The sequence below is a fragment of the Heterodontus francisci genome, chromosome 1, assembly GCF_036365525.1.
Source record: "Heterodontus francisci isolate sHetFra1 chromosome 1, sHetFra1.hap1, whole genome shotgun sequence".
NCBI lineage: Eukaryota > Metazoa > Chordata > Chondrichthyes > Heterodontiformes > Heterodontidae > Heterodontus > Heterodontus francisci.
The window spans coordinates 253,309,394-253,334,926 of NC_090371.1; the positions used below are offsets into that span (position 1 = coordinate 253,309,394).

At 43.4% G+C, this 25,533-nt stretch overlaps 1 protein-coding gene across 3 annotated transcripts in view; it reads right to left on the bottom strand.

Annotated features, from left to right (window-relative positions):
• The window catches only part of mfsd8 (major facilitator superfamily domain containing 8), a 110,635-nt gene that overhangs the window by 5,049 nt on the left and 80,053 nt on the right, over positions 1-25,533 (bottom strand). For all 3 annotated transcript variants that reach the window (XR_010976028.1, XM_068042940.1, XM_068042933.1), the window contains 3 exons: positions 18,628-18,762; positions 18,439-18,542; positions 211-476 (listed from right to left, as the gene is read on the bottom strand). Coding sequence is in view for 2 of the 3 variants with exons in the window: in XM_068042940.1 (XP_067899041.1) it covers positions 211-476; positions 18,439-18,542; positions 18,628-18,762 (505 nt within the window). In the remaining variant the exon portion in view is untranslated. The remainder of the gene's footprint in view (positions 1-210; positions 477-18,438; positions 18,543-18,627; positions 18,763-25,533) is intronic.

Here is a 25,533-nt window from a genome sequence, read left to right on the forward strand (position 1 = left end):
AATTATAATCTTGAATTACACCAATGTAAAATAAAATGGAAGAAAATAGGAAAAAGGTAAAGATCAAAGCTACAATTACAAAGAAAAGGTGATATTGCCAATACAATACAGTTATACACTTGCTAAAACATAGTATAATATTGGATCTCTTCATGCCTCTTATTTTTATATATGTCTATAGACTTTTTACTATAATTAAACATCTCTTACCTGGGGCTTTGGTCCAAGAATTTTTGAATACAATGTATAAGATATAACATTACAGATTGGGTACCCTATTCCAACCAGGGCAGAAGATAGGATGTACTGAGCTAGATGGATGCTGGGAGTATACTGACACCACACTTGCTGTACAGGACAACCTACTCTCTCAGCATCGTTACCAACTGAAGGTTGTATTAAGAAGTTCCAAGCAACTATGGATGACTCATTGTACTTTATTTCAGTAGAAGTGTAGTTGGTAGCATTCTTAATCTCTGTCAATGATAGAAAAAATAATTAGGATTATTTCTTTTTAACACATGCAGTTCACTCTGCCATTAACTGTTTCAAGGAAATGTGAATACAAATTAAAGTAATATTATATTAAAATGTCTTACATCTGATACTGTCCAGCAATTTTTTTCCATTATATGTTACTAGGTTTACCATAATAATAAACTGCCCATGTAAACTTGTAATGACACATTTCTGCCAATTATGGTGCCTTAGCACTTAAGTTTTGCATTTCCAAACTACTAAGCCTGCAGGTAAACTCTATGCTCCAACTAACTCTACTTTCTACTTCCCATCTCAAATTTCCATATGATTTATTATTGCTTAAATAGAAAAACAAAGTATTACATAAAAATAAGAATCAAATGTATGCACTTTAAAATGATGACTGAATTCTACCTTTGCATCCTGGTCCCCACGCTTTAGTCTTCACCTGAAGTAGGATTACACTACTTGGCTTTCATTCTGTATGTCAAAGCTATAGGAGATTAACTAGTAAAATAACTTAATCTAGTAAGCATATTACCTACAGTGTAACCCATTCTCTATAATTTTCATGATAATTCTATGCTGGTGTAGACCATCCTCTAATTTTTCAGGTATTTCTCTGAAGTTTGCCTTCTAAAATTGTGCACAATATTGCTATTAAAAATAGTTAATACAATTCTGATTCAGCCAAATTTTCTTTACAGTGAAGTTTAATAATTAAAGGCCATTAAAGACAATGGAGTGAATTTTCATCACGAGCCAGAGGTGGGTATGCACCAGTCTGCTGGCATATTCCTGCCTACAGCCTATTTTCAGGGAGGCAGCTTTTGGTGGGTGATTAGGCCAATTAAAGTGCCAACTGAGGGCACACTTCACAGGCCATCTGATTTTCAAAACTGCAAGTGGGCCCCACCCACCCCCGCGCGCCCCCCCGATGTGGCTGGAGCCTATAGAAGGAATGGTGGTGGCAAGCCGGGGAGTGGGGCCAGAGAGACGTCCTGCTGGGCTGTGAAGGCTACAGCCGCAGGCCATCCTTTGAAGGGGCCATGATGATAAGGCAGTAGTGCAATTATTTGTTGTCCATTTTCACAGCATAACGTTTTGCATAATAAAATAGATCAAGTGCCTCTAAAATGATGGGATAGATAATGCAAACAAATATGTAGACCCCACCATAAAATTCCTGCATGATGCATTAACCTATGATACATAATTACTGTAAACAAAAACTATATTATTTAATAGTCTGAAGCATGACATATATCCTTGCAAGTCCAAAGGTTTTTTTCATTTCAACTTTTATTATAAAAGTGTGAAACCATTAATTTACTCAGTTCTACCAATCTCCAAGATCCTTCAAGGACATCAACACTGGCAAATGAGTAAGTGAGTGAATTTATTTTATTTATTCCTTCATAATCCTTTCCCTAGAAAATAAGGTCATGCTGCAGCCCATATCTGTGGAAAATGGTGGCACTGGCATAGCAGCAGCAGCTCACTTCAAATTTTGTTTTCCTAAAAGTCAGAGAAGGATTTTGTTTTTGACAGACTGTTTAGGTTATTGTTGCAGATTGTTATCAGCAGTATACAAACATTAGTTCTTCCAATCCTAACATATTCTCACGAAAGAAAATAAGAACTAAGAGCAGGAGTAGGCAATTCAGCCCCTCAAGCCTGCTCCGCCATTCAATACGATTATGGCTGATCTCACCTCTGCCTCAACTCCACTTTCCTGCCCGTTCTCCATCACCCTTCAACCCATTACTAATTAAAAATCTGTCTATCTCCTTCTTAAATTTACTCAATGTCCTGACATCCACCGCACTCTGGGGTAGCGAATTCCACAGACTCACGACCCTTTGAGAGAAGTAATTTTTCCTCATCTCCGTTTTAAATCTGCTACCCCTTATCTTAAAACTGTGACCTCTCGTTCTGGATTGCCCCACAAAAGGAAACATTCTCTCTTTTCATTGCAGCAGCTTTTTCGGGAGCAGAGAGTGCGAGCGAGTGAGCAGCTGGGAAGGTCAGTTTGAAAGTAAACTTAATTTCCTTTTGTTTTTGGCGGAGGCCAGGGGGCTGCTGGGTAAGTAAAACACTATATATTTGGGCGGTTTCTGAACCCGAGACTCCACACTTGTAGTGTCTCCCACCCGCCCTCCTCCTCTAACCAAAAAAAAGGACTCGGTGGGGTATATATAAGGTAAGGCTTTTTCTATTTCTCTGGTTTTATCGTGATTGGGAAAAACTTTTCGGTCCTTTTTCATTTAACTAAGTTAAGCTGAAGATTAAAAATGGCAGGAGATCTCAGACCCGTGTCATGCTCCTCTTGCTCAATGTGGGAGCTCAGGGACATGGCTGATGTCCCTGACTCCTTCACGTGCAGGAAGTGTGTCCAGCTGCAGCTCTTGTTGGACCGCATGACGGCTCTCGAGCTGCGGATGGACTCACTTTGGAGCATGCGCGATGCTGAGGAGGTCGTGGATAGCACGTTTAGAGAATTGGTCACACTGCAGATTAGGATTGCTGAGGGAGAAAGGGAATGGGTGACCAAAAGGCAGAGAAAGAGCAGGAAGGCAGCGCAGGAGTCCCCTGCGGTCATCTCCCTCCAAAACAAGTATACCATTTTGGATACTGTTGAGGGAGATGGCTCACCAGGGGAAGGCAGCAGTAGCCAGGTTCATGGCACCGTGGCTGGCTCTGCTGTTCAGAAGGGCAGGAAAAAGAGTGGAAGGGCTATAGTCGTAGGGGATTCGATTGTAAGGGGAGTAGATAGGCGGTTCTGTGGTCGAAAACGAGACACCCGAATGGTATGTTGCCTCCCAGGTGCACGGGTCAGGGATGTCTCAGATCGGCTGCAGAACATTCTGAAGGGGGAGGGTGAACAGCCAGTTGTCGTTGTGCACATAGGCACCAATGATATAGGTAAAAAACGGGATGAGGTCCTACAAGCAGAGTTTAGGGAGTTAGGAGCCAAGTTAAAAAGTAGGACCTCAGAGGCAGTAATCTCAGGATTGCTACCAGTGCCACGTGATAGTCAGAGTAAAAATGAAAGAATAGTCAGGATGAATGTGTGGCTTGAGAGATGGTGCAGGAAGGAGGGGTTCAGATTTTTGGGACATTGGGACCAGTTCTGGGGGAGGTGGGACTATTACAAATTGGATGGTCCACACCTGGGCCGGACTGGAACCAATGTCCTTGGGGGTGCTTTTGATAACGCTGTTGGGGAGGGTTTAAACTAATGTGGCAGGGGGATGGGAACCAATTGAGGAGGTCAGTTGACAGTAAGGAGGTAGTAACAAAAGCCTGTAAGGAACTAGATAATGAAGTCAGTGTGACTAAGGGGAAGAGCAGGCAGGGAGCAGATGATGATGGTAAAGGGACTGGTGGTCTGAGGTGCATTTGTTTTAATGCAAGAAGTGTAGTAGGTAAGGCAGATGAACTTAGGGCTTGGATTAGTACCTGGGAGTATGATGTTATTGCTATTACTGAGACTTGGTTGAGGGAAGGGCATGATTGGCAACTAAATATCCCAGGATATCGATGCTTCAGGCGGGATAGAGAGGGAGGTAAAAGGGGTGGAGGAGTTGCATTACTGGTCAAAGAGGATATCACAGCTGTGCTGAAGGAGGGCACTATGGAGGACTCGAGCAGTGAGGCAATATGGACAGAACTCAGAAATAGGAAGGGTGCGGTAACAATGTTGGGGCTGTACTACAGGCCTCCCAACAGCGAGCGTGAGATAGAGGTACAAATATGTAAACAGATTATGGAAAGATGTAGGAGCAACAGGGTGGTGGTGATAGGAGATTTTAATTTTCCCAACATTGACTGGGATTCACTTAGTGTTAGAGGTCTAGATGGAGCAGAATTTGTAAGGAGCATCCAGGAGGGTTTTCTAGAACAGTATGTAAATAGTCCAACTCGGGAAGGGGCCATACTGGACCTGGTGTTGGGGAATGAGCCCGGCCAGGTGTTTGAAGTTTCAGTAGGGGACTACTTTGGGAATAGTGATCACAATTCCGTAAGCTTTAAAATACTCATGGACAAAGACGAGAGTGGTCCTAAAGAAAGAGTGCTAAATTGGGGGAAGGCCAACTATACCAAAATTCGGCAGGAGCTGGGGAATGTAGATTGGGAGCAGCTGTTTGAAGGTAAATCCACATGTGATATGTGGGAAGCTTTTAAAGAGAGGTTGATTAGCGTGCAGGAGAGACATGTTCCTGTGAAAATGAGGGATAGAAATGGCAAGATTAGGGAACCATGGATGACAGGTGAAATTGTGAGACTAGCTAAGAGGAAAAAGGAAGCATACATAAGGTCTAGGCGGCTGATGAAAGACGAAGCTTTGAAAGAATATCGGGAATGTAGGACCAATCTGAAACGAGGAATTAAGAGGGCTAAAAGGGGTCATGAAATATCTTTAGCAAACAGGGTTAAAGAAAATCCCAAAGCCTTTTATTCATATATAAGGAGAAAGAGGGTAACTCGAGAAAGGATTGGCCCACTAAAGGACAAAGGAGGAATGTTATGCTTGGAGTCAGAGAAAATGGGTGAGATTCTAAACGAGTACTTTGCATCGGTATTCACCGAGGAGAGGGACATGACGGATGTTGAGGTTAGGAACAGATGTTTGATTACTCTAGGTCAAGTCGGCATAAGGAGGGAGGAAGTGTTGGGTATTCTAAAGAGCATTAAGGTGGACAAGTCCCCAGGTCCGGATGGGATCTATCCCAGGTTACTGAGGGAAGCGAGAGAGGAAATAGCTGGGGCCTTAACAGATATCTTTGCAGCATCCTTAAACACGGGTGAGGTCCCGGAGGACTGGAGAATTGCTAATGTTGTCCCCTTGTTTAAGAAGGGTAGCAGGGATAATCCAGGTAATTATAGACCGGTGAGCCTGACGTCAGTGGTAGGGAAGCTGCTGGAGAAGATACTGAGGGATAGGATCTATTCCCATTTGGAAGAAAATGGGCTTATCAGTGATAGGCAACATGGTTTTGTGCAGGTCTTGTGTGTCATGTCTTACCAACTTAATAGAATTCTTTGAGGAAGTGACAAAGTTGATTGATGAGGGAAGGGCTGTCGATGTCATATACATGGACTTCAGTAAGGCGTTTGGTAAGGTTCCCCATGGCAGGCTGATGGAGAAAGTGAAGGCGCATGGGGTCCAAGGTGTACTAGCTGGATGGATAAAGAACTGGCTGGGCAGCAGGAGACAGAGAGTAGCAGTAGAAGGGAGTTTCTCAAAATGGAGACGTGTGACCAGTGGTGTTCCACAGGGATCCGTGCTGGGACCACTGTTGTTTGTGATATACATTAATGATTTGGAGGAAAGTATAGGTGGACTGATTAGCAAGTTTGCAGACGACACTAAGATTGGTGGAGTAGCAGATAGTGAAGGGGACTGTCAGAGAATACAGCAGAATATAGAGAGATTGGAAAGTTGGGCAGAGAAATGGCAGATGGAGTTCAATCAGGGCAAATGCGAGGTGATGCATTTTGGAAGATCCAATTCAAGAGTGAACTATACAGTAAATGGAAAAGTCCTGGGGAAAATTGATGTCCAGAGAGATTTGGGTGTTCAGGTCCACTGTTCCCTGAAGGTGGCAACGCAGGTCAATAGAGTGGTCAAGAAGGCATACGGCATGCTTTCCTTCATCGGACGGGGTATTGAGTACAAGAGTTGGCAGGTCATGTTACAGTTGTATAGGACTTTGGTTCGGCCACATTTGGAATACTGCGTGCAGTTCTGGTCGCCACATTACCAAAAGGATGTGGATGCTTTGGAGAGGGTGCAGAGGAGGTTCACCAGGATGTTGCCTGGTATGGAGGGCGCTAGCTATGAAGAGAGGTTGAGTAGATTAGGATTATTTTCATTAGAAAGACGGAGGTTGAGGGGGGACCTGATTGAGGTGTACAAAATCATGAGAGGTATAGACAGGGTGGATAGCAAGAGGCTTTTTCCCAGAGTGGGGGATTCAATTACGAGAGGACATGAGTTCAAAGTGAAAGGGGAAAAGTTTAGGGGGGATATGCGTGGAAAGTTCTTTACGCAGAGGGTGGTGGGTGCCTGGAACGCGTTGCCAGCGGAGGTGGTAGATGCGGGCACGATGGCGTCTTTTAAGATGTATCTAGACAGATACATGAATGGGCAGGAAGAAAAGAGATACAGACCCTTAGAAAATAGGCGACATGTTTAGATAGAGGATCTGGATCGGCGCGGGCTTGGAGGGCCGAAGGGCCTGTTCCCGTGCTGTGATTTTCTTTGTTCTTTGTTCTCTACGTCTACTTTGTCAACCCCCTTAATCATCATATATACCTCAATTAGATCTCCCCTCATTCTTCTAAACTCTAGAGAGTAAAGGCCTAAACTGCTCAATCTGTCTTCATAAGACAAATCCCTCATCTCTGGAATCAATCTAGTGAACCTTCTCTGAACTGCCTCCAATGCAACTACATCCCTCCTCCAGTAAGGGGACCAAAACTGTACACAATACTCCAGGTGTGGTCTCACTAATGCCTTACACAATTGCAGCAACACTTCCCTACTTATATACTCTATTCCTTTGGCAATAAATGCCAAAATTCCATTTGGCTTCCTTATTACCTGCTGTACCGGCATACCAGTTTTCTGTGATTCATGCACGAGGACACCCAGATCCCTCTGCATTGACGCACTCTGAAGTTTCCCTCCATTTAGATAATAATTAGCGTATCTGACCAAAATGGATAAACTCACACTTATCCACATTCAACTCCATCTGCCAAATTTTGGCCCATTCACCTAACCTATCCATATCCATTTGTAAATTTCTAATTTCTTTATTGCAACTTACTATCCCACTTATTATAGTGTCATCTGCAAATTTGGCTATAGTACCTTCTATCCCTACGTCCAAGTCATTAATATAGATTGTAAATAGTTGGGGCCCGAGGACCAAACCCTGTGGCACCCCACTAGTTACATCTTGCCAACCAGAAAAAGACCCATTTATCCCGACTCTCTGTTTTCTGTTGGTTAGCCAATCCTCTATCCAAGCTAATAAATTGCCCCTAACCCAATGTAATCTTACCTTGTGTATTAACCTTTTGTGTGGCACCTCATCAAATGCCTTCTAGAAGTCCAGATATACTACATCTGCAGAATCCCCATTATCCACTTTGCTTGTTATATCTTCGAAGAACTCTAGCAAATTAGTCAAACATAATTTACCCTTTATAAAACCATGCTGACTCTGATGGACTGCATTTTGGCTTTCTAAATGTCCTGTTATTACTTCCTTAATAATGGATTCTAACAATTTCCCAATGACAGATGTTAAACTAACTGGTCTAGTGTTTCCTATTTTCTGCCTCCCTCCCTTTTTGAATAAGTGCGTTATATTAGAATTTTTCCAATCCACTGGAACCTTTCCCGCATCCAGGGAATTTTGGAATATTATAACCAATGGATCCACTATCTCTGCTGCCACTTCCTTTAAGACCCTAGGATGTAGGCCATCAGGCCCAGGAACCTGTCTGCCTTCAATCCTAATAGTTTGTTCAGTACTTCTTCCCTTGTGATGATTGTTCCAAATTCCTCCCTTTCTATAACCTCTGCATTACCTGTTACTATTGGGATGGTACTAGTGTCCTCCACCTGTGAAAACTGAGGCAAATTACTGATTTAGTGTCTCCGCCATTTCTGTGTTCCCCTCTATTAACTCCCCAGTCTCATCCTCCAAGGGACCAACATTCACTTTAGCTACTCTCTTACCTTTTATATACTTATAGAAGCTTTTGCTATCCGTTTTATATTTTGCGCTAGTTTACTTTCATAATTTACCTTTGCTCTTTTTATTACTTTTTTAGTAACCCTTTGTTGAGCTTTAAAAGTTTCCCAAACTTCCAGCATGCCACTGGCCTTTGCAATATGGTATGCCTTAGTTTTTGTCTTTATGTTATCCTTAACTTCCTTGCTTAGACATGGATGTTTTTTCCCCTCTCTGGAATATATTTTAGTTGGGAGGAATTGAATATCTCCTGAAACATCTGCCACTGCTCATCAACTGTCCTACTTTATAGTCTTCCTGCCCAGTCCACTAGGGCCAAACTGTCCTCATGCCTATGTAATTACCATTGTTTAATTCCAGAACGCTAGTGTGGGACTCCAGTTTCTCGCCCTCAAACTGAATTTGAAATTCTAGCATGCTATGATCACTCTTCCCTAGAGGATCCTTAACTATGACATCATTAATTAATCCCACCTCATTACACAATACCAAATCTAGAATTGCCTGCTCCCTGGTTGGTTCCACAACATATTGCTCCAAAAAACAATCTCCAATATATTCAATGAACTCTCTCTCGAGGTTACCCTTCCCAATATGATTAATCCAGTCTATATGCATATTAAAATCACCCATGATTATTGCTGTACCTTTCTTACAAGCCCCCAGTATTTCCTGGTTTATACTGTGCCCCACTGCGGAACTACTGTTTGGGGATCTATAGATTACTCCCACTAGGGACTTCTTTTCCTTGCTACTTCTTATTTCTACCCAGACTGATTATGCATCTTGATCTCCAGTGCCTACATCATTTCTCACTACAGCACTGATCTCTCCCTTTTCTAACAAAGCTACATCACCTCCTTTTCCTTCCTGCCTATCTTTCCGAAATACTGAGTACCCTTGGATATTCAATTCCCAAACCTGAGAATACTGTACTTGCTTGCTTTGTTTTTATTTTAAATATTCATGAATAATCTTGCAACAATCCACTGTGAGGCTAGGGGGGGCTGTGGCAGAAGAGGGAGGGGCTGGTAGGAAAGAGTGAGAATACACAGGAGCTGGCATTACACACCATGCATAACAGTTTTGTTACTTGGATGTGGAAAACACGATATAAATCCAAGTAACACTATATTATCAACGTCACAATTATCAGTTTAGTTTAGTTTAGAGATACAGCACTGAAACAGGCCCTTCGGCCCACCGAGTCTGTGCCGACCATCAACCACCCATTTATACTAATCCTATACTAATCTCATATTCCTACCACATCCCCACCTGTCCCTATATTTCCCTACCACCTACCTATACTAGGGGCAATTTTATAATGGCCAATTAACCTATCAACCTGCAAGTCTTTGGCATGTGGGAGGAAACCGGAGCACCCGGAGGAAACCCACGCAGACACAGGGAGAACTTGCAAACTCCACACAGGCAGTACCCAGAATTGAACCTGGGTCGCTGGAGCTGTGAGGCTGCGGTGCTAACCACTGCGCCACTGTGCCGCCCTCGTTTAAAGAAATCACACTGCCTTTACAACATTCAGTGCACACTATACAATGGTTGTAACAAACATTTTAACCTCAAAGAATACGTGATTATAAGTAGCAATAACGTTATAGTTGTGTGATAGTTTGTAGTTTAATTTCACTTTCTCTTGGTGTTTCTAAAATAAAATAACTTCAATGCAGAATAAGAGTCCATTAGAAAAGCTGTGAATCACTGCTTCATAACACATTGCCAATATCGTATAGTCCTATATTTATGAGTCTGACTGAAATCATTACCCACATAATCAGTATTTCACATGCAAAAATCGGTAATGAACAAAAGACAAAGGGAGGACAGAAGATCTCTCAGACAAACCTTTTGAACCCTGATAGTGGGATGTTTATAATCTTGTCCAAAGTAGTATGTCAAGATTCTGAATTATAATCTCTCCGACATATCAGTTACTTTGTTTAACTGGTACATGTCCCATGGTATTGGTTATGAAAAGTGTGGGACCTGGGCCAAACTTTTCATACTTACCACAGTTTTACAGCAGCCTAAATACAACTATGATTCAGTAATACAAAAATGTACTGAAGTAATATATCACATTACATGACTGACTGACTGACTGAAGATAAAAATATTACATACTTATAGAACCAAAGAAAAATTACGGCACAGAAGGAGGTCATTCAGTCCATCGTGTCCATACTGGCAGCGAAGAAAAAAAATAGAAACTAGCCGCCCAATCTAATCCCACCTTCCAGCACCTGGTCCATAGCCTTGCACTTCAGGTGCATGTCCAGGTACCTTTTAAAAGAATTGAGGGTTTCTGGCTCCACCACCATTCCTGGTAGTGAATTCCAGACACCCACCACTCTCTGGGTGAAAAAGTTTTCCTCATGTCCCCTCTGATCCTTCTAACAATCACCTTAATCTGTGCCCCTTGGTAATTGAGCTTTTCACTAGGGGGAAACAGGTCCTTCCTGTCTACTCTATCTAGGCCCCTCAGAATTTTGTACACCTCAATTAAGTCATCCCTCAACCTCCTCTGTTCTAAGGAAAACAACCCTAGCCTATCCAATCTTTCTTCATAGCTGCAACTTTTGAGCCCTAGCAACATTCTTGTAAATCTCCTCTGCACTCTCTCCAGAGCAATTATGTCCTTTCTGTAATGTGGTGACCAGAACTATACACAGTACTCCAACTGTGGCCTAACCAGCGTTTTATACAGTTCCAGCATTACATCCCTATTTTTGTACTCTATACCTCAGCCAATAAAGGAAAGCATTCCATATGCCGCCTTCACCGCTCTATCTACCTGTCCTGCCACCTTCAGGGACCTGTGGACACAGGCTCCAAGGTGTCTCACTTCTTCTACCCCTCTCAACATCCTCCCATTTATTTTGTATTCCCTTGCTTTATTTGCCCTCCCCAAATGCATTACCTCACACTTATCTGGACTGAATTCCATTTGTCAGTCTTCCACCCACTCAACCAAACCATTAATATCATTCTGGAGTCTACAGCTATCCTCTTCACTATCAACTACACGACCAATTTTTCTGTCATCAGTAAATTTCCCGATCATGCCTCCCACATTTAAGTCTAAATCATTAACATATACCACAAACAGCAAGGGATAGAACACTCAGCCCTGTGGAACGCCACTGAAAACAGCTTTCCATTCACAAAAACATCCATTGACTACTACCCTTTGTTTCTTGTCACTGAGCCAATTCTGAATCCAACCTGCCACATTGCCCTGTATCCCATGGGCTTTCATTTTACTGACCAGTCTGCCATGTGGGCCTTGTCAAATGCCTTACTAAAGTCTATGTAGACCTCATCCACTGTACTACCCTCATCAGTCCTCCTTCTTACTTCCTCAAAAACTCAATTAAGTTAGTAAGACATGACCTTTCTTTAACAAATCCATGCTGACTATCCCTGATTAATCCGTGCCTTTCTAAGTGGCAGTTTATCCTGTCCCTCAGAATAGATTCTAACAATTTACCCACCACTGAGGTCAGACTGACGGCCTATAATCATTTGGCCTATCCCATGCACCCTTTTTAAACAATGGTACAACATTCGCGGATCTCCAGTCGTCTGCTACCTCTCCTGTATCTAGTGAGGATTTGAAGATGATCTTCAGCACATCCGCTATTTCCTCCCTGGCTTCCTTTAACAATCTGGGACGCAATCCATCCAGCCCTGGCGATTTATCCACTTTCAAGGATGTCAGACCCTGTAGTACTTCCTCTCTCATTATGCTCATTGTATCTAATATTTCACACTCTTCCTCTTTAACCACAACATCGATATCAACCCTCTCCTTTGTGAGACAGAGACAAAAAACTCATTAAGAACCTTGCCTACATCTTCTGCATCTACACATAAGTTCCCTTGTACATCCCTGATAGGCCCTACCCTTTCCTTCGTTATCCTCTTGCTCTTAATGTACTCATAAAACTTCTTCGGGTTTTCCTTGATTTTACTTGCCAATAATTTTTCATGTCCTCTCTTTGCTTTTCTAATTTCCTTTTTTACTTCACCCCGCACTTTCTATAATCCTCTAGGCTTTCTAAAGTATTAAGATTTTTGTGATCGTCATAGGCTTTCTTTTTCTGCTTTAACTGGCCCTGTAAGCTTCTAGATAACCAGGGGGCTCTAGATTTGGCAGTACCACCCTTTATCTTAGTGGGGACATGCCTACACTGTGCCTGTAGTATCTCGCTTTTGAATTCCTCCCACTGGTTTGCCACTGATTTTCCCTTAAGTAGCTGTATCCAGTCCACTTTCGCCAGGTCACCTCTCAGTTTCTTAAAATTCACCTTCCCCCTTAATGCTAATGGATGATACCGCAATCACAGATTTAATATTTGTTATACTGTTTGCCTACCACTTTTTATTTCAGTTATTAGCATTATAGATACCTTTAAAACCGTTTTGAGTCCATCACACTTAAGACATTAATAGTACAAAAATGGTGCTGGTTTCCTCTGACCTTGAACTGAAAGTTTACAAAGCAACTGTCAAAACTGCGAAATGCCCATCCCAACAATAATGAACTTGTAATTATTCTAATAATTAGACTTTGTGCTGTTAAATGTACAATCCTTTGCAGTGGATAATTCTACTGTACATTACATGGTATAATGCTATTATAAAGTCCTCTAATTTACTGTAACACCAAGAGATTCCTAGCTTTGCCTACTTTCCATTTGCTGAGGTTCCAACAACCAATAAACCTCAGTTATTGCACAATTATGAAAGATATTTTTTGCCTCTCTGTACATTCTCTGCCTGCAGTTATAATTCTTGCTAATACAGTTATTGGTGCGACCATGCGCAAGGGAGGTTTTTCCAACCGTTGGGTCTCCAATGGATTTTTTTTCCAAAATATACTTTATTCATAAAAATCTGTTAAAAAAAAAATACATTACAAGACAGTTCAAAACAGCACCAAGTTGACATTCCAAAAAGTGCAAAGGAAATCAGTTTTCTTCAATATAGGAGTGAGTTGCCTCACAACCCTTCCATTCCATTTCACAAGCCGGGTACATCTTACAGCTGAACCATATTCGGTGTATTACAGCGCGAGGGGTTTTCCCATGGGTCCAGCCCCTCAGTTCACTATGGCGGGAGGACCTTACACAGTGGTCTTTCCTCATTGAGCCTGTGCGGCAGCTGCCCCAAGCTTTAGTGCGTCCCTCAGCACATAGTCCTGGACCTTGGAATGTGCCCGTCTGTGACACTCGGTCGTGGACAACTCTTTGCGCTGGAAGACCAGCAAGTTTCGGGCAGACCAAAGAGCGTCTTTCACCAGATTGATGGTCCTCCAGCAGCAGTTGATGTTTATCTTGGTGTGCATCCCTGGGAACAGACCGTAGAGCACAGACTCCTGTGTTACAGAGCTGCTTGGGATGAACCTCAACAAAAACCACTGCATCTCTTTCCACACCTGCTTTGCAAAGGCACATTCCAGAAGGAGGTGGGCAACAGTCTCTTCCCCACCACAGCCACCTCGAGGGCAGCATGCAGAGGGGGAGAGACTCCGGGCGTGCAGGAAGGATCTGACTGGGAGGGCCCTTCTCACCACCAGCCAAGCTACATCTTGATGCTTGTTTGAAAGTTCTGGCGATGAGGCATTCTGCCAAATGACTTCAGCAGTCTGCTCGGGGAACCATCTGACAGGATCCACCATCTCCTTATCCCATAGGGCCTTGAGGACATTCCATGCAGACCACTGCCTGATGGATTGGTGGTCACAGGTGTTTTTCTGCAACAACCTTTCCACGAAGGATAGGTGGTTCGGCTCGGTCCAACTGGATGGAGCATTCCACGACAATGTGACCAGACCCATCCTTCACAACACCGGGGACAGATAGAACCTCCGCACGTAGTGACACTTGGTGTTTGCATATTTAGATTCTACACACAGCTTGATGCAGCCGCACACGAAGGTGGTCAGCAGGATGAGGGTGACGTTGGGTACGTTTTTTCTGCCCTTATCCAGAGGTTTGAACATTGTGTCCCTCCGGATATGGTCCATTTTGGATCTCCAGATAAAGCGGAAAATGGTTCTGGTGACCACCACGGCGCAGGAGTGGGCTATGGGTCAGACCTGCGCCACATACAGCAACAACGTGAGCATCTCGCACCTGATGACCAGGTTCTTACCCACAATGGAGAGAGATCGTTGCTCCCACATGCTCAGTTTATGGTGTACCCAGGCTACTCGCTCCTTCCAGGTTTTGGCACACGCCGCGGCCCTTCCGAACCATATCCCAAGCACCTTCAGGTAGTCTGACATGACAGTGAATGGGACAAAGGATCGGTCAGCCCAGTTCCCAAAGAACATGGCCTCGCTCTTGACACGGTTTACTTTGGCTCCCGAGGTCAGTTCGAACTGGTCGTAGATGCTCATCAGTCTGCAAACAGACACCAGATCAGAGTAGAAGATGGCAACATCGTCCATGTATGGGGAGGCTTTGACCTGAGTGCCTCCGCTGCCTGGGATTGTCACTCCTCTAATGCCCGCATCCTTCCTAATGGATTCAGCAAAAGGTTCTATATAGCAAACAAACAAGACAGGGGAGAGAGGACAGCCCTGCCTGACTCCAGATTGGATCGGGAAACTTTCTGATTCCCACCCATTGATTGAGACTGCACTATTGATGTTTGTGTAGAGCAGTTTGATCCAATTGCAGATTCCTTCCCCAAACCCCATTTTGGAGAGCACGTCCATCATGTATGTGTGTGATATCCTGTTAGAAGCCTTCTCCTGGTCCAAACTGATGAGGCAGGTATCCACCCTCCTGTCCTATATATAGGCAATCATATCCCTGAGTAGCGCGAGACTATCAGAGATCTTCCTGCCGGGTACAGTACAGGTCTGGTCAGGGTGGATCACCAACTCCAGAGCAGACTTGACCCGACTGACGATGACTTTGGACAGGATCATGTAGTCAACATTAAGCGGTGAGATGGGCCACCGCTTCCGGGAATTTTACTCATCTCGAAGGGCCTGACTACCTTTGTCAGCTCATCCAGAGTTAGCAGTTTGTCCAGATTCTCCCGCATGCTGTCATCTAAGACCTTAGTGATGGATGATAGGAAGGACTGGGAGGCCGTGCTGTCCCTGGGCTTCACGTCGTGCAGCCCAGCATAAAAGCATTTGCTAATCTTTAGCATGTCACACTGCGAAGACGTTACCAAGCCATCCTTTTCCTTCAGGCTGCTGATCATCCTGCTCAACAGAGTGGACTCTGGACCGGAAGATGATCTTGGAGGCCTCCGTGGCAAACAGCGAGGCCTGCCGGCTCTTCACCTCTTGGAGATCCTCCTTGACCTCGACCCCCAAGGACTGCAGCCGGAGCAGATTTTGCATTCTTGTCTGGAGTTGGGACATTTCCCTCTGTCTCTCTCGTGTCCTCTGAACACTTTTGAAGATAAAGAACCTCTTGATGTTCTTGTTGTTCACCTCCCACCAGTGCACCAGAGACTCAGAGGGGTTTCACGGTTCTCCACCCTTTGTAATCCGGCACAGACACGATGGGCCAAAGGGCCTGTTTCTGTGCTGTATAACTATGTATAACTGAGTTCCTCGATGTTTTCTGGGGTTAGCAGTATAACATTGATCTTCCATGTCCCCCTGCCAGCCCACTGGTTGTCCTGTAAGTGACAGTCGGCCAGTAAGGGGCAGTGGTCAGAGAAGAACACCAGCTTGATGTCGGTGGATCTGACCGTGAAAGCACATGAAACCTCTGGATAAAGGCGGAAAAAACGTTGAGTCTCCAATGGATAAGCTTAACGATTTGGCCATTTACCACGGTCTGGTCCTATCTGACTGACTCTAGACTCAGCCTTATAAACAATGCCTTCCAGCCCACTGCAAGTATCAGTTCCCCACCCCAGCAATATGTTTTTAAAAAATCATCCTAAACATGCCTTCAGCTCAAAATTAAATTGTATGAACAATCAGAACAAAAACATTCTCCCCCCCACCATTATTTGTAAATGCCCTGCCTGGTTGTTTTGTGATGCACTCTAGGAACTCTAGTTTCACAGAGGCAGAAAGGAAACTACAAATCCTAGAATGCATCTCTTGCACACATTTATATATTCACACACCCAAACAATTTGTTCACAAGAACTCGAAATCCACTATGCCGAAGGCTTGGGAAAAGGTCCAAGTAGGCAACTGAGGCTTGAAGCAGACTTCAAACATATGTCACAAAGAGAAAGGCAGCCAGCCGTCTAAGATGGAAACTTCTTGCAGAGATCTCTAACATTGTTACAGGTGCATTTTATGATGCAAGTGAAAATTAATGATTATAAATTATGTTATACAGTTATTTATATGACTACATATCTAGTTGAATCAAAAATTCAATCAAACTGAGCTGTGGTTGATTGAAATTCCAAAATTTGAATTAGTTGTTTTTTACCGTCTCCGTGGATCTTTCCTGATCTATAGTTCTACTTAACCTCCGTATTTGAGCCAATCAGAAAAGCAGGACACTTGATCTTTCTTGGCTGCAAATTTAATATGTGATAGAATTTATGCAAGGACTTTATATCTTTTGTACTTCATCTTTGGATCGCAAGTGCAAATGGAACAATTGGCTTGGTAGCAAACCATATAGAGCAGCAAAGTTTCGTGTTTGATTCCTGGTTCCTGCATGATCAACCAAATTAACTCAGGGTGCCAGTAGAGATACTATAATCAAATCAGTCATGAAATAGAAAAAATATATCAGCCAAGGTTCATACTCCTGATCATTACGCAGTGATTCCTTTTGGAAAAAAGCATGTTTTGGGTGACATGCAACTAATCTGGCTTAGTTATGATGCTTACCCACAATCAAATAGTCTGATGACAACCAGCATCTACACTTACACTTGAATAATGGCCACTTGGCCAAGTTCTTAGATAACTGTTATTGCCTGTGGAAACACTCCACAATGAGTCATTGCCTTCAGAATAGGAGTGGAGACAAATTGGGAAGCAAAAGTCTGACCATGGTTGGGATAACTGACATCAGAATGGGCACAGATTGTCTGCTCTATCATTATAATGTCCTTGTTATAGAAACACCAGATTTCTTGTTTCACATCAGGACAACACTGAGTAGCAAACTTACAAAATGGAACCAAACTTGTATGATTTTTGAATTTTGATGTATTCACAATAAAATGAATTCATGTGTGCAAATTAACAATTCATGGGCAGTTTCAGCATTAATAGAAACAATATCCTTTTAAGCTCAATGTGCCCACACAGTAGTTAGAACACCTCACCAGTAACTCTGACTGCTGTGTAATCATTGTGTAGTGAAGAATCCAGCTGAAAATCGTGACCTCCTTAACAATAGAGTAGCTAAGCTATTATGAACAGTTCCACTTGTTATTTCTGTGAATTTAGTGTTGTGCCAAGCTGCATGGACCAATTAATGCAGCCATTTTCAAAGACAATGTGACCTCATTCTAAGATGAACTTATTCACAAAATGATTAACTTGAGTGACTTTTACAGGCACAAAAAATAACATGAAACAAAACTTCCTGTTTACACTTCTGAAAGTTTCCAGTAATTAGCAAATGATTTACTGGCTCATACAGCCAAGAAAAACATTTAAAATCCACAAAAAAACCCCAAAAAATCAGCACATTTAAAAACAAAAAATAACAATGAACACACATTGTTACGTCTTTGTTGCTTTTTTGGTTCCCAGATGCTGGAAAGAAAATCACACTTTAAACTTGGAAAGGCTAGAGTCAGTCTGTTTATTATAGCACCGAAGAAGGGTCACGGACCCGAAACGTTTTAACTCTGCTTCTCTTCCACAGATGCTGCCAGCCCTGCTCAGTGGTTCCAGAATTTCTCGTTTTTATTTCAGATTTCCAGCATCCGCAGTATTTTGCTTTTATTAAAGCACCATGCTGTCTGCTGTAGAACTGGTTCTGTGATACATATAACATGACTTCCCAGTGCAGCTGTGAATGTGGCCCCCCACTGGAAAACTTACACAAACAACTAGTTCCTAGCAAATTAGTTACTAACACTTTACAGATAGTATAACAATATATAACACAGATTGTACATCCACTAATACTTAGAAGTTCACTGAAAACAAAAACACCACTAGCTCCTTCACTGTTTCAAGACTAATCAACTGTACCTGTCCACTGGATTTGGGGGTACTGGTTTCCCCATGGTAACAAAACAAAGAAGCCAACAAAAATGACAGCAAATCCTCCAAGCAGCAATAAGCGATCCTCAAATCTGTCAAGGAAACAAACCATTGGAAATCGTAATAAATTGAAACTCAAAAGTTCATAAGTTTTTAAAAATTCCATTACACAGTTACCTTTTTGAAAGCATTTTTGTTATCATAAAAACGACAATGGATTCTACACCAACACCAACCAGGAGAATCCCATTGTACAGAACCGCCTGCTTCCCAGTCCAGGCATACATATCCATGGTTAACGGGGTGGATATCCTGCAAAGGATTCAAAAGGAAATCATCTTTTTAAGAACAGCTGCACTAAACATTTAGCCTTATATAAAATCCAAAGTAACTAGATTTTATAAAATAAAGATGTTTCTAATTATACATTTATTTTGTAATGCTGCTTATTGGTCTTTGATTCCCTTACCTTCAGATTCATAGCAGAGGGCTTGAGTCAGCTTTGATTGTACAGGTTCTATAGATTTGATCTTTTCAGCAGTCTACCATATTACTTGTAGTATTTATCATACTGATATAATCATTTTTTATCAAGTATAATAGGAAATTAACAACCTTCTCCACTCTGTCCTGAAGGTAGTGATCCTACTGGATACCAGGTGCCCTATAGTGCCTCACCCAAAGTGTTCATTCTTCATGTATGGCTCTCAAGAGCGAGTGCTGGTAGACTGTTTGATCATGGGGAATATCGTAACTGAGCATGATGCTATCAACACCTGCAAGCACAACCACTAGATAGTGATCTGGAGCAGGATCTCTAGCCAATTTTTCTTCTCTAGTCCAAGATCAATGAGGTCAGACATCACACTGATTGAACTTGACTAACACAAATTAGGAAATTGAACAAAGGCTGTTTTGGCCTTTATAGCTAAGTTGCACACAGCTTTTAACCAAGACATTGAGCGCAAACCATCTTCAGTCTGGTATAACTTTTATTAATCTTAAATTTGAAGAGAGCTAGAAATTGGAAGGGGAGGAGTTTCCAATGTTTTATCAATGAAATGCAACCAAAAGCACAGAGAATCCTGACACTTTTAAATTAAATATTAACAGCTGAATCAGATGATTTTCATAGGATTAGATGCTTTAACTATATAATTATTTTTTGGTTTGTGCTAGGATTCCCTCTCGGAGGACAGGAGTATAGAAAACAATAAATAGGGCTCCAGCAAAATGCTTCGTAACCTTACACAAAGTCAAGAATGTGTTTTCCAAAAGGGATTTAATATTTTTGGGGAAATCTATTGCAGGTGGAAAACTGATCCCTTTTTCCCCATACAGTCTTTAAACATAAAAAAGAAAAAAAGACTTGCCTTTATATAGCGCTTTTCATGACCACCAGACATCTCAAAGTGCTTTGCAGCCATTGAAGAACTTTTGAAGTGTAGTCACTGCTGTAATGTAGGAAACATGCAGCCAATTTGCACACAGCAACTCCCACAAATAGCAATGTGATAGCGACCAGATAATCTGTTTATATGATGTTGACTGAGGGATAAATATTGGCCAGGAGACCGGGATTAACTCCCCTGTTCTTCTTCGAAATAGTGCCGTGGGATATTTTACATCCACCTCAACAGGCAGATGGGACCTCAGTTTAATATCTCGTCTGAAAGATGATACTTTAAGAAAATACTTTAAACAGTGCAACACTCCCTCAGTACTGCACTGGAGTGTCAGTGTATAATTTTGTGCTCAATCCCTGGAGTAGGACTTGAACCCAGAACCTCGTGACTCAGAGGTGAATGTGCTACCAACTTAGCCATGGCAGCCACTGAGGAAGGCAATAACTATTTTTACAGATATTTTTGCTTTATTAAGTGTTGCTTTTAAAACACCTCATATCATCATCATTGGGCTGGATTTTAAGTCAGGCGGATGGGAGCTAGCCACTGATGTAAAGGTCAGTGGCGCACCCGCTTCCGCCTAGCCTGGGGATCAATCCCGAATTTTACAGGTCCCCAGGATTTAATTGTTCTGAGACGGGACTTTCACCTGCCAGGGGTAATCGGTTGGGCCCCGGCGAGGCAAGGGTGGTATTTTGCGGGTGGGGGGGAAGAAGGGGAAAAGGGGGGGTGTCTTGGGTCCTGGGGGTGGTTGGGGTAGCGGGGGCAGCCCTCAATCGGGCAACCTGTGCCTGATTGTCAGGCCCCACCCCCCAGGGCGCTGAGAGGCTGCCAACATTCACCGGGCAGCCTTTCCCGGCTCCAGGACGCTCACTTGCCACAGGTAAAATCCCTGTGGAGGCTGGCGAAGGCCCTTAAGTGGCTGATAATTGGCAACTGTTAATCACCATCTGGCTCACTGGGGTGGCGTTAAATTTTGGCCATTGTTTCTGCTGTACCTCTGAGCTGGGAAACCTAGATTGTTTAGGCTGCAGGTTCCTCCAAGATTTACATTAATGTTGCTTCGCACTGGCCAACAGAGCAGCTGAATCCTTATGCCTCTACAGATTTCTCTTTCCCCACCCATCCTTGTCGCAAGTTAATCTAATTAACAGATAAAAACAAAATATTGCAGCTGCTGGAAATCTGAAATAAAAACAATGCTGGAAATACTCAGCAGGTCTGGCAGCATCTATGGAGAGAGAAGCAGAGTTAACGTTTCAGGTCAGTGACCCTTCATCAGAACTGACAAATATTAGAAATGTAAAAGGTTTTAAGCAAGTAAAGCGGAGGTGGGGCAAGAGATAACAAAGGAGATGGTGTTGATAGGACAGGGTCACAGAGAATAACTGACCAGAAGGTCATGGAAACAGGCAAACGGTGCGTTAATGGTGTGCTGAAAGTCAAAGCGTTAGTACAGAGAGGGTCTGAATTGACTGTAAAGCACAAAGCACACCAAGCACAAACATAAAAAAAAGTGGATAGGCACAGTAGAAACAAACTAAAATAAAATAGCCAAATAGAAAAGAAAAAATAACTAAACATAAAAAGGGGGGCCTGTCATGCTCTGAAATTATTGAACTCAATGTTCAGTCCGGCAAGCTGTAGCATGCCTAATGGGTAAATGAGGTGCTGTTCCTCAAGCATGCGTTGATGTTCACTGGAACACTGCAACAATCCCAGGACAGAGATGTGAGCATGATAGCAGGGGTGGAGTGTTGAAATTGCCAGCAACCGGAAGCTTGGGGTCATGCTTACAGACTGAGCGGAGGTGTTCCGCAAAGCGGTCGCCCAATCCGCGTTTGGTCTCGCCAATGTAGAGGAGACCGCATTGCGAGCAGCGAATACAGTATACTAAATTGAAAGAAGTACAAGTAAATCGCTGCTTCACCTGAAAGGAGTGTTTGGGGCCTTGGATAGTGAGGAGAGAGGAGGTACATGGGAAGGTATTACATCTCCTGCGATTGCAGGAGAAGGTGTCGTGGGAAGCGAGCGAGGTGGTAGGGGTAATGGAGGTGTGGACCAGAGTGTCCTGGAGGGAACGATCCCTTCACAATGCTGACAGGGGAAGGGAGGGGAAGATGCGTTTGGTAGTGGCATCACACTGGATGTGGCGGAAGTGGCGGAGGATGATCCTTTGGAGCTGCAGGTTGGTGGGGTGGAAAGTGAGGACAAGAGAACCCTGTCGCTGTTCTGGGAGGGAGGAGAAGGGATGAGGGTCGAAGTGCGGGAAATGGGCCGGACACGGTTGAGGGCCCTGTCAACTGCAGCAGGAGGCGGGTGGGGGAATCTTCGGTTGAGGAAAAAGGAAGACATATCAGAAGCACTGCCGTGGAAGGTAGCATCATCAGAGCAGATGCGTCGGAGACGGAGAAACTGGGAGAATGGAATGGAGTCCTTACAGGGGGCAGGGTGTGAAGAAGTGTAGTCGAGGTAGCAGTAGGAGTCAGTGGGCTTATAATGAATATTAGTCGACAGCCTATCCCCAGAGATGGAGGGAGAAGTCGAGGAAGGGACGGGAAGTGTCGGTGATGGACCATGTGAAGGTGAGAGAAGGGTGGAAATTAGAACCAAAGTTGGTAACGTTTTCTAGTTCGGGGCGGGAGCAGGCAACGGCACCGATACAGTCATCAATATACCGGAAAAAGAGTTGGGTGAGGTGGCCTGAGTAGGACTGGAACAAGGAATGTTCGACATATCCCACAAAAAGACAAGCATAACCAGGACCCATGCGGGTACCCATAGCAACAACCTTTACTTGAAGGAAGTGAGGAGTTGAAGGAGAAGTTGTTCAATATGAGAACAAGTTCAGCCAGGCGGAGGTGGGTGATGGTGGATGGGGGCTGGTTGGGCCTCTGTTCAAGGAAGAAGCGGAGGGCCCTCAAACCATCCTGGTGTGGGATGGAGGTGTAGAGAGATTGGATGTCCATAGCGAAGAGGCGGCGGTTAGGGCCAGGAAACTGGAAATCGTCAAAATGACGAGAGAGAGGAGCGGAAGTTCAAAAAGCACGCCAAGCCAGTCAGGGACAGAGTGAGAGGAGCGGAAAAATCGAAAAGAGACATCAGAGTGACATCACCTTCAACAGTGAGAGCAGGCAAATAGAGAGCAGCTGGGGTCAGTATTCAGGTACGCTTTAAAATTAAATTAAATTGAAATCAAATATAGAGTAAGACTTGATCGATTTATTAGTATATAAACAAAAACCTAAAGCGGATTAAAAAACTGAAGACCAGTTGGAAATTTAAAAAACAAATTAAAATCTAATTAAATAAAATAGAGATGCAGGGCCAGGCGATGTGTTGTATCTGCATGATGTGGGAGCTGGTGGACCCCATTGTGGTTCCTAGTGACCACATCTGCAGCTAGTGTTGGTTGCTCGAGGAACTCCAGCTCAGAGTTGATGAGCTGGAGTCTGAGCTGCGGACACTGCGACACATCAGGGAGGGGGAGAGTTACCTGGACACTGTGTTTCAGGAGACGGTCACACTCCTTAGATTAACTACCTTGAATTCAGCCAGTGGTCAGGGACAGGAGGGTGTGACTAGCAGTGAGGCAGGTAGAGGGATCCAGGAGGTAGTGTTGCAGGAGCCTCAGCCCTTGTCCTTGTCCAATAGGTTCGAGATTCTTGCTCCCTGTGTGGACGAGAGCAGGGACTGTAGGGAGGATGAGCAAACTGACCATAGCACCATGGTACAGGGAGCCATTCAAGTGGGGAGAGAAAAGAGAAATGTCGTCATAATTGAGGATAGTACAGTTAGGGGCATAGACACTATTCTCTATGGCCAGAATCGAGACTCCCGAAGGCTGTGTTGCCTACCTGGTGCCAAGGTTCAGGATATCTCATCTGGGCTGCAGAGGAACTTGGAGTGAGAGGGAAAAGATCCAGTTGTCGTGGTCCACGTAGGTACCAACGATATAGGTAGAACAAGCATGGAGGTTCTACTGAGGGAATCTGAACAGCTAGGGGCTAAATTAAAAAGCAGAACCAAAAAGGTAATAATCTCCGGATTACTACCTGAGCCACGAGCTAACTGGCACAGGGTCTACAAGATTAAAGAGGTAAATGCGTGGCTCAAAGATTGGTGTGGGAGAAATGGGTTTGAATTCATGGGACATTAGCACCAGTACTGGGGAAGGAGGGAGCTGTTCTGATGGGACGGGCTCCACCTGAATCATGCTGGGTCCAGAGTCCTGGCGAGTTGCATAACTAGGGCTGTAGATAGGGCTTTAAACTAAATAGTGGGGGAGAGGGTTCAGTTGCATGGAAAATTAGAAAGTTAAAGGAGAAGGTAGGAGTGCAGGTTAGTGATGAGGCTGATTGTTACCAGAAAATGAAAGGAAGGGACAGAACGTGTGAATGTCACATTGCACCAAGGAATCGTACAAGAGTAGGGAAATTTGATAATAGAACAAACTTAAAGGCTTTGTATCTGAATGCACAAAGCATTCGGAATAAAATAAATGAGTTAACAGCACAAATAGAGACGAATGGGTATGATTTAGTGGCGATTATTGAGACGTGGTTGCAGGGAAACCAGGTTTCGGAATTGAATATACCCAAGGGTACTCAGTATTTTGGAAGCATAGGCAGGAAGGAAAAGGAGGTGTAGGTTTGTTAGTAAAGGGAGAGATCAGTGCTGTAGTGAGAAACGATATTGGCACTGGAGGTCAAGACATAGAATCAGTCTGGGTAGAAATAAGAAATAGCAAGGGAAAGAAGTCCCTGGTGGGAGTAATCTATAGATCCCCAAACAGTAGTTCCGCAGTGGGGCACAGTATAAACCAGGAAATACTGGGGGCTTGTAAGCAAGGTACGGCAATAATCATGGGTGATTTTAATATACATATAGACTGGATTAATCAAATTGGCAAAGGTAGCCTCGAGAGAGAGTTCATTGAATGTATTAGAGATTGTTTTTTGGAGCAATATGTTGTGGAACCAACCAGGGAGCAGGCTATTCTAGATTTGGTATTGTGTAATGAGGTGGGCTTAATTAATGATGTCATAGTTAAGGATCCTCTAGGGAAGAGTGATCATAGCATGCTAGAATTTCAAATTCAGTTTGAGGGCGAGAAACTGGAGTCCCACACTAGCGTTCTGGAGTTAAACAAAGGTAATTACATAGGTATGAGGGCAGATTTGGCCCTAGTTGACTGGGCCGGAAGACTAAAGGGAGGACAGTTGATGAGCAGTGACACATGTTTAAGGAGATATTCAATTCCTCCCAACTAAAATATATTCCAGAGAGGAAGAAAGATTCTAAGAGGGGAAAAAACATCCATGTTTAAGCAAGGAAGTTTAGGATAACATAAAGACAAAAACTAAGGCATACCATATTGCAAAGGCTAGTGGCAGGCTGGAAGTTTGGGAAACTTTTAAAGATCAACAAAGGGTTACTAAAAAAGTAATAAAAAGAGCAAAGGTAAATTATGAAAGAAAATTAGCACACAATATAAAAACGGATAGCAAAAGCTTCTATAAGTATATAAAAGGTAAGAGAGTAGCTAAAGTGAATGTTGGTCCCTTGGAGGATGAGACTGGGGAGTTAATAGAGGGAAACACAGAAATGGCAGAGACACTAAATCAGCATTTTGCCTCAGTTTTCACAGTGGAGGACACTAGTACAATCCCAATAG